The 10441-nt window shown below is 42.5% G+C and overlaps 1 protein-coding gene across 1 annotated transcript in view; it reads right to left on the reverse strand.

Annotated features, from left to right (window-relative positions):
- The window catches only part of Agbl2 (ATP/GTP binding protein like 2), a 54842-nt gene that overhangs the window by 37188 nt on the left and 7213 nt on the right, over positions 1 to 10441 (reverse strand). The window contains exons 6-8 of the mRNA XM_013352613.2: positions 9294 to 9347; positions 7367 to 7552; positions 708 to 815 (exon numbers count right to left, since the gene is read on the reverse strand). Of these exons, the coding sequence (XP_013208067.1) occupies positions 708 to 815; positions 7367 to 7552; positions 9294 to 9347 (348 nt within the window). The remainder of the gene's footprint in view (positions 1 to 707; positions 816 to 7366; positions 7553 to 9293; positions 9348 to 10441) is intronic.

Below are 10441 nucleotides of genomic sequence, written 5' to 3' on the forward strand. Positions count from 1 at the left end.
GATAGATAGATAGATAGATAGATGATAGATAGATAGATGGATGGATAGATAGATAAATAAATAGACTACTGAAAATGTCCAGGTGATCAGTCATGACTATCAAGGTCTCCACACAGGCAAAGATAGATTATTTATCATTCAGGTGTCAATTCTTGGAATCACTATTAGGGTCAGTGAGATGGTTCAAAAGCAAAGGAACTTGCCATCAAGCCTGACGACCTGAGCTCAGACCCTGGCTTCCACAAGGTAGAAGGACAGAGGTGACTTTCAGAATTTGTCCTCTGACCTCTATCTGTACGTGCTGTGTTGTGCCTCTTTCCATAAATAAACCCCCCTTATTCATAAAAAATGATCGCTATAAAAAAAGGACATAAGATCATTTTTAGGACTGGCAAGATGGCTCAGTGGGTAGAGGAGCTTAGCCTGATGACTCCAGTTTTCTCCTTGGGACCCACATAAAGGTGCAGGAGGACTGACTTAAGCTGTCCTCAGAGTCCAAACGTGCATCACGGCACGCGTGCCCATAAACACACAGACACAGAAATACATTTTTAAAAATTAAAACCACTTCTCTGTGCACACTAAGCTTGCTGTAATTTTATCCTAGTCAATCACCCATTGTGACTGACAGTACCTGAATCTAACTGCTGTTCAGTGCAGTGACTGACAGTACCTGAATCTAACTGCTGTTAGTGCAGTGACAGTACCTGAATCTAACTGGTAGACAACTGTGCCTTGCTCTTCTCCCACAACCTCAGGCATCTTCTCGTCTCCTGTAGGTTGATAGAAGTATTCTGGCTGAGGTGGAACCCACTCTGAAAGATATTTACAAAAGTACAGAATAAGGAATGATATACAGGACACAATCAAAATTAAGATAAAATTATAATTACTTTGTTGCAGCCCGTGAGTCCAGCTCCCAGGACTGCACCCAGCATAGTGAAAAGAATGCCTTCTCAGAGCAGCGGGGTCTTAGGAGAATTCTTCTCTATCGAGGGCAATAAAGAAATGTTTGCGTTCTGACCTTAAGCAGAAAGGAACAAGCACACACTTTCCTGATGGCAACCTTCTTTTTTACTTCATCTTAAATAAGCTCTTTCTTGACAGTCTCTCTACACAGTTACATCTCTTTACATACGGCTACATACCACTTCTCTCTCCGTCTCTCATACTTCTCCCTCTGTATATTAAGGTCCGCCTCCTTTTCAACTCTCTCTCTCTCTCACACACACACACACACACACACACAGAGACCACACACACACTCACACACACAGTGACCACACACACACTCACACACCACACACACACACACGCAAACGCACGTCTCTCCTACTTCTCCTTTTTACAGTAAAGCCTCTGGACAGATAGGAATCACATTTTCAGTGTCACGCAGCACTTCCTAAGTAAACAATAAGAATCAGAGCCAAGGGGCTGGAGAGATGGCTCAGAGGTTAAGAACATTGCCTGCTCTTCCAAAGGTCCTGAGTTCAGTTCCCGGCATCTGGCTCACAACCATCTGTAATGGGGTCTGGTGCCCTCTTCTGGTCTGCAGGCATACACACAGACAGAATATTGTATACATAATAAATAAATAAATATTTTAAAAAAAGAATCAGAGCCAAACCAATCCCACAGTTTCTCTCAGACAAGGGAGGTTGCGCTGACCAGCCAGTGACCATGCACGTAGCTCTAAGTGGTCCGGGTTCCCAGGCAGAAAGTGACACTGACATTCAGGACTTACATAATAAACACTTGGCTGAACTTGGAGGTTGGGAGTACGTGCAGAAAGTCCATTGATGAGAAAATTGTGTCTCCTGATGTGGCTTCAAGCCTGACCTTGATTCAGCAGTAAACACCTGGGAAACTGACCTTGTGTATTCTTCTCCAGGGGCAACCAGATTGCTTTGACTTTGTTTTGAAGTCTAGAATTAGCTGTCTCTGTGACTGAGAATGCTATTGCTTTCCTATGTCAGACTGAGTAATGAAAACCTCCTAGTATTATTTCTATTCATCAGAATTATTCAATTAAGCAGAAAGCATCAATTAAGCACCATCCACAGCTGTGTGTGCCCAGTAGATGGAATGAGATAAACACACAGCAGGGGAGAAATACTCAAAACTGTTATTTTTAGGGAGAACTCATGATAGCACATGACAGAATTACAGGCAGAGACAAACTATATCCACAGTCATCTCCAACTGGGGCTCCCCATCAGAGTTATTTGTCTGGTGGGTCCATCTGTTGAGCACTAGTTGTCACCTGCTGTATACTCTTTGTTTTCGTTTTTTTAAAAAAATATTTATTTATTTATTATGTATACAATATTCTGTCTGTGTGTATATCTGCAGGCCAGAAGAGGGCACCAGACCTCATTACAGATGGTTGTGAGCCACCATGTGGTTGCTGGGAATTGAACACAGGACCCTTGGAAGAGCAGGCAATGCTCTTAACCACTGAGCCATCTCTCCAGCCCTTTTTTTGTTTGTTTTTTTTGTTTTGTTTTGTTTTGTTTTTCGAGACAGGGTTTCTCTGTGGTTTTGGAGCCTGTCCTGGAACTAGCTCTTGTAGACCAGGCTGGTCTCGAACTCACAGAGATCCGCCTGCCTCTGCCTCCCGAGTGCTGGGATTAAAGGCGTGCGCCACCACCGCCCAGCCTGCTGTATACTCTTAATGGCCTTCAGCATTACTTTAATGACTCATGTTGCTCAATCCATCCTAATTCTCATTGCCAGTTTCCAGCCTGTTTATAAATCACCACTTTCTTCCCACAGCAACTACAGGCAGGTGCCAAGCAAGAGCATGTGCCTAGCATGGCAGGGTCAGACTGTGACCACAGCACTGGATACAGACACAGTAAAATCATTTTTTTTTTTGATTTTCGAGACAGGGTTTCTCCGTAGCTTTTGGTTCCTGTCCTGGAACTAGCTCTTGTAGACCAAGCTGGCCTCCAGTAAAATCATTTAAAGTGTGTACGCGTTTGTTTGTGTGTTTGTGTGTGTGTGTGTTTGTGTGTGTACGCGTGTGTTTGTGTGTGTGTGCATATGTTTCTGTGTGCGTGTGTGTGCGTGTGTTTGTGTGTGCGCACGTGTTTGTGTGTGTTTGTGTGTGCGTGTTTTTGTGTGTGCACATGTTTGTGTGTGTGTTTGTGTTTGTGCGCTTGTGTTTGTGCGTGTGTGTGTTTGTGTGTGTGCATGTGCGCGCGTGTGTGTGCGCGTGTGTGTGTTTGTGTGTGCACATGTTTGTGTGTGTGTTTGTGTGTGTGCGCGTGTGTTTGTGCATGTGTGTGTTTGTGTGTGCGCAGGTGTGCGCGTGTGTGTGTGCGTGTGTTTGTGTGTGTGTGTGTTTACAGGAGCTCTGAGAACAGCTTTCAGGAGTTTGTTCTCATCTCCTGCATGTTTAAGACGGTGTCCCTGGCTTCTTCTCTCGGACTGTGTATTCAAGGCTAGACCTCAAGCTTTCAAACAGCTCTGTCTCTGTCTCCTGGGAGTGCTGGGATTACAGATGTCTGCCACCATACCGAACTTTTTACAAAATGCTGGGGTTCAAACTCAGCTTATTGGGATTATTTGGTTAGCCATCTCCCTTTCCCCAAATTATAAATTTTAAAAAGAAAACTTAAAATATGACAGAAAGGTCAATATAAATGCTGCAACGTGACCCTGTGTTTCCTAGAAGAAAGGGAACTGTGTTCAGATGTGTGTGTGCCAAGTATGCGAGTACCTATGGAGGGCAGAGGATCCCTTGGAATCAGGAGTTCCAAGTAGCTGTGCGCCATCTGACCTGAACTTGGATCCTCTGGAAGAGAATCAGGAGCTCTATGCTGGATAGTTTTATGTCAGCTTGACACAAACTAAAGTCATCTGGGAAGAGAGAGCCTCCGTTGAGAAAACGCCTCCATAACATCTGTCTGTAGGCAAGCCTATTGCGAGCAACCCATTAGTGATGGTGGGGGAGGGCCCAGCCTCACTGAGCTGCTGGTCCTGAGGTGAAAGAAAGCAGGTTGAGCAAGTCATAAGGAGCAAACTGGTGAGCAGCTCCCCTCCATGGCCTCTGCATCCGCTCCTGCCTCCAGCCTCCTGTCCTGACTTCTTTGATGATGAAAATTGATGTAGAAGTGTAAGCTGACTGAGCTCTTTCCTCCCCAACTTGCTTTTAGTCATGACTAAAACAAGCCCTTAACCACTGACCCATCTTTCCAGTATCAGAAACACAGTTTCTACTACTAAACATACTAAAAAATAAAATTCTATCATAAATAAAATTCTATCATAAAACAAGCATCCTTTGTTTCAGAGAAAATAAAGTTTTGTCAGCAATAAATTTAAGTGTTGGCCGTTTTGTCCTTTTGTATGGTTTGTTTTGTTTTGTTTTTGAGGAAGAAAGAATCTCTCTACATTGTCCTTAATGTCCTGGAACACAGTCTTTAGTCCATGCTGGCCTTGAACACACAGAGTTCTGCCAGCCTCTGCTGAAATTGAAATGAAAGGCTTAGGCTGGGCAGTGGTGGTGCTCGCCTTTAATCCCAGCACTCAGGAGGCAGAGACAGGAGGACATCTTTGAGTTCAAGGCCAACATGGTCTATGAGAGCTAGTTCCAGGACAGGCTTCAAAGCTACAGAGAAACCCTGTCTTGACCAAAAAAAAAAAAAAAGAAAGAAAAAAAAAAGAGAGAGAGAGAAAGAAAGAAACTGTGATTTTGGGGGGAGGGTTGAAGTGGGGAGGGAGCAGAGAAAAATGTAAAGTTCAATAAAAATCAATTAAAAAAAGAAACAAAAGGCTTGTACCACCACTCCCAGCATTAAAATGTCATTTTAATAGTAGTCACTGATAAAAGCCATGGACATAATGGTCATAGAAGGAAAGAACTTGATAAAAGACAATGCCAGTTTCATCTCTTCAAGGTGGTAAGAAGTGATGAGGTTTTTGTAATTCAGTTTTCAATTAATTTTTATTTTATGTGTATGGGTGTTTTTACTGCATATCTTTATGCCTGTGTGCACCACATGCATGCTTGGTACCCTAGGAGGGCAGAAGATGGTGTCAGACCTCCTGGTACTGAACTTACAATTGGTTGTGAACTATGGCATGAGTGCTGAGCTGGGACAAGCAGCCAGTTGCTAGGCCAGGTCTGTTTCCCAGGTTGCTGTGAGCTGTGTAAGCTCCTGGGTTTGACTGCATTTTACCGTCTTGATATAAGTGATGAAGTCCATCCACAGTTGCAGAATATAGTTTTTACTATTAACTTTATTTTGAGTCCACTACAACTTTTTATGAGGATGGAAGAGTTGGGCTTTATGGTTGTTTATTTCTTTTGTTTTGTTTTCCTGGTGCTGTAGATGGAACTCAGGCCTTTGTTCACTAGACAGAGCTACATAGTGAGACCCTGTCTTGGAAAAAAATATGCAAAAGACTGCATACCAAGAGCTCACAGATAGGAGCACTTACATCACAGAGTCCACAGGCCAAGAGTGGAGCTCAGTGACAGAATACTACTGACAAAGGCCTGGAAAACAGACATAAGAATTGATAAATTTGGCCTATGTCCAAATTCCCAATTATTGTTTATAAATGTTTGTTTACATTTAAAGGGGGATATGCTGTAGAGATGAATACTTTTCATTGGTATAGATCTTGGCTTATTGATACAAATTTAAGGCTGATTTTGTTATATGTATATTTCTGCTCTTGGTTAAGGTATTGTGTTTGTGCAGCTCATTTAAAATGTAATGTATAGTTAAGACATACAGGTTAATAGATAATCATCTATAACAGTCAAGCTTGTAGTCAGTTAGGTTTTCTAGATGTACAGAGATATGTTTCAGATAGACAGTTATTCTTCAAACCTTTCAAAGATTAATAGAATATGGCATTTAAAATGTTTAGAAACGTAGGACTTTTTATGACACGAGACACATCTGTTCCTGTCAGTTCCAATCTACTCCAAGAGGAAGGTGGGCATTGAAGAGGCTCCTTATGGAGCTGGTTAGCCATCTGGGCAAGAAACTGCTCTTGGCTGGACTGCTTGATAGTATGCTGTGAAAACTGGACATGCAGGACCCACAGAAAAATGACTGTTAAGGTTGCCTAAAAGAGGCAAGACAGTCTTCCAGGGTTCCTGCTTTATGAGAGAACTGCCAGACATTCTCAGGACACAGAAGAAAGCAACTGATAAACTGCCAGTGCAAGGTATAAGAGATTGTCAAATTTCCTGCTTCATGGAAAAGTCTGCCAAATACTCTGGGTCTGTGGGCTGAAGGTGGATGCTGCAATGATACAGAAGAACTGTGGGTGACTGTCCAGGCAGCAGGATGTCTCTGTCAATTCTAGAGTTTTGGAAGTTGCTTACAATACACTTCCTCTTTATTTAGGTAATATTATATCCTTCTGGAGTCTTTGATGGAGTTAAAATAAGATAGTTATAGTTATAAAAGAGAAATTAGATATAAAACTTTAGACTCACAAGGATAGTATAGATGATAGAGTATTTTCCTTGATTTGTCAAATGTGAACGGACTAAATATTGTAACTATAATTCTTGTTGATACATGTTTTGTTAAATGTAATTTTACTATGTTAAAGTTAAAATTTTTCTTTTCATCCAGACAGAAAAGGGGAGGTGATGGGGGGGCTTCCCCTCTGTATACCATTGGTTAATGAAGAAGCTGCTTTGGGCCTATGGCAGTGCAGGAAATGTGATCTATGTAGAGAGTAGGCAGAGTCAGGGAGAAGTCACGTAGCTGCGGAAGGAGACAGATGCCTGGGAACCTTACTGGCAAACCACAAGCCTTGTGGTAAAATACAAAATAATAGGAATGGGTTAACTTAAGATATAAAAGCTAGCTAAAAATACACCTAAACTATTGGTATTCTGTGTGATTATTTCGGGTCTGGGTGGCCAGGATATTAACAAATGGATCTCTGCCTACAGGCCTCTAAGAAGCTGTCTTCCAACTCCTAAAAACAGAAGCATTCCAGTTTATGCTCTAGTGCGTTTACAGAGGGAGACTCTGCTTTGCCTTCCTTGTCAGCCTGAAAGACTCAATTTTAAGGGCTAGAGAGCCGTCTCCACGGCATGAGGACCTGGGCTTGATGCCCTCACACAACACTGAGAAGCTGGAAGGGAAGCCCTAACACACAGTGCTGCCGAGGCTGAGGTGGGCGGGCGGGTCTGGGGAACTATCTGGCTGTCAGACTCCCGTGAGAACCGTCAAGGTAGATGACCCCTGAGGAATAAGGCTGCTCTCAGGCTTACACACACACACAAAACATGTCCACGTGCATTTATGTACACATGTGACTTTACATTCGATAGCCCTGTAATAAAGTAAGATAAAGAACCAGGGACACACACAAGTTGTATTACCAATATGATGAATGTTTTCCTTGATGACCTCACACTCTATTGGCCACCTTGGAGCCTGCAGTGGCCCTCGGCTAGAGAAAAATGAGAAGAGCTCTCGGGGTTCTCGAAGACGCGGGTTCACTTCATCCAGTTCATCACAAAGAAGCTGCCTGCTCCTAAGAAGTGGTGAACTCAGCATAAGTGAATCTGCCAAAAGGAAGAAGAAATAAATGAACAACTTTCTCTTCACCTCGAGAGCTTTACTGCTCTTTTTTAAAAAATATTTATTTATTTATTTATTTATTTATTTATTTATTTATTATGTATACAATGTTATGTTCTTTGTGTATGCCTGCAGGCCAGAAGAGAGCACCAGACCTCATTACAGATGGTTGTGATCCACCATGTGGTTGCTGGGAATTGAACTCAGGACCTTCGGAAGAGCAGGCAATGCTCTTAACCACTGAGCCATTTCTCCAGCCCCCTTTACTGCTCTTCTACAGCAATCAGATAATGTTAAACTGTGTATGAAGACATTAGCAATCTGGGTGTGGTAGTGCACATCTTTATCCCAGTTCTGTGAGTTCAAGGACAGCCTGGTCTACACAGAGAGTTCCAGGTTAGCCGGGACTATATAGTAAGATACTGTTGTACCACCACCCCTACCAACAAAAAGGTTAAAAAAAATAGACTATGATGACAGAGACAATTATAAACTATTAAGTTAAAATTCTGCATAATCGAGATTTTTTTTTGATTTTTCGAGACAGGGTTTCTCTGTGGCTTTGGAGCCTGTCCTGGATCTAGTTCTGTAGACCAGGCTGGTCTCGAACTCACAGAGATCCGCCTGCCTCTGCTTCCCGAGTGCTGGGATTAAAGGTGTGCGCCACCATCGCCCGGCCATAATCGAGATTTTTAAAAATCAAGTTAATGTGTCTCAACAGTGGGCTACATAATACTTAACATGCCTTATTATTTTGTATTCATTCAGGTGATGAAAGAGGACTTTAATTCTCCTATCGGCATTATGGGCGGAAGCACAAAAAACTTAATTACCTAGAGAAAGAAGCACAGACCTAAATGCAATCTCCAGAACACAGGCAAGACTGTTGTGGAGCATGGTGACCGACGTTTGTGGACAGCACCCAGCGTTGTCCTCTAGCCCCTCCCACTTCAACTGGGGATTACCAATTACACTGCTCGCTATGCAAGGATGAGAGTGTGAATTCAGATGTTCAGAACCCACGTAAGAAACAGGCATGGAGATGCACATCTGTAATCCCAGTTTGGGTACGTCAGAGGGATGTAGGTCACCAAAGCTCACTGACCAGACAGTGCAGCCAATCAGTGAGTTTCCAGTTCAGCAAAAATAAGGTTGAGAGGGACTGGAGAGATGGCTCAGAGGTTAAGAGCACAGACTGCTCTTCCAGAGGTCCTGAGTTCAGTTCTCAGTCAGCACCCATATGGAGGCTCACAACCATCTGTAGTGAGATCTGGTGCCCTCTTCTGTCATGCTGGTAAATGTGCAGACAGAACACTACACATAATAAATAAATAAATCTTAAAAACAAAACAAAAAACTTTTAGTAGCCAGGCAGAGGCGGCCACACCTTTAATCCCAGCACTCGGGAGGCAGAAGCAGGCAAATCTCTGTGAGTTTGAGGCCAGCCTGGTCTACAGAGTGAGTTTCAGGACAGCTTCTCTGTGCCAAGGATGCACTAGAAAGAAAGAGAAAGAAAGAGAGAGAGAGAGAGAGAGAGAGAGAGAGAGAGAGAGAGAGAGAAAGAATGAATGAAAGAGAGAGAGAGAGAAAGAATGAATGAAAGAAAGAAAGAAAGAAAGAAAGAAAGAAAGAAAGAAAGAAAGAAAGAAAGAAAAGGAAAACCACAGTTAAGCAACCGACAAACTGGATTTCAGGTCCATGCTGTACTCATCTGAAGTTCAATACCTCTTCTCACTGCACCTATCTGCGTGTGCCCCGTTGAAGACAAACAGGTAGGCCCTAGAAAGAAGGAGGCACCATTTGTTTATTTTGTGCCCACTGTCTCCCATCTCCTTTTACTTTTCATCTCCACACTGGGCCCCTGAATCTCTATATAAACCTTTACCCAATAATTAATAAATGAGATAATAAACATTTGAAAAGATGGCAACATGAAAATAAAAGAAAGCCAGAGGGTGGAGGGATGACTGGGGGTAAGAATGCCTGCTGCTCTTGTATGGACTGGGGTTCAGCCGAGTTTTCAATAACTCCAACGCTGGTATCAAGGGCACACATGTGCACATACACACACAACATACACATATACATAACTTAAAAATAACAAAAATAAAACCTTTTGTTTGTCTTTTGAGACAGGGTTTCTCTGTGTAGCTCTGCTGTCCTAGAACTTGTTCTGTAGAACCAGGATGAACATTGTAACTCACAGAGATCCTCTGCCTCCCAAGTGCTGGGATTAAAGGCATGTGCCACCACTGCCTGACAAAATTAAAATCTTTTTAAAAGATTTATGTTGGGTGTAGTGGGGAATGCCTTAAGTTCCAGCATTTGGGATGCAGAGGAAGGCAATTTTCTGTGAGTTTAAGGCCAGAGATATATAGTGAGACATTATCTTAAAATATATATGTATATGTATATATGTATATATGTATATATATATAATAGTGCATACACATAATCCTATAATGTACCCAGGAGATAGAAGTAGGAGGATCAGGGAATTCTAAACCAGTCAAGGCTACATAGCAGAACCCTGTCTCAAAAAGTCAAAAGCTGGAGATATAGCAGTTGCTTGCCATGCAGAAGACCCTGAGTTTAATCCCTAACATGTGTGTATGTGTGTGTTTGTATGGAATATATATATATGTATATATTCATTACATCATTGTGTTCAAATCATGGGAAAGGCAAAAGTTACCAAGGCAATCATCAAAAAGGAAGGTAAAATAACTATGGCACATTAATGAGAAATAATACTAACAGTATCTTTAAAAAGAGTGCGCCGGGCGGTGGTGGTGCACGCCTTTAATCCCAGCACTTGGGAGGCAGAGGCAGGCGGATCTCTGTGAGTTTGAGACCAGCCTGGTCTACAAGAG

Source organism: Microtus ochrogaster (assembly GCF_000317375.1).
Source record: "Microtus ochrogaster isolate Prairie Vole_2 chromosome 14 unlocalized genomic scaffold, MicOch1.0 chr14_random_1, whole genome shotgun sequence".
NCBI lineage: Eukaryota > Metazoa > Chordata > Mammalia > Rodentia > Cricetidae > Microtus > Microtus ochrogaster.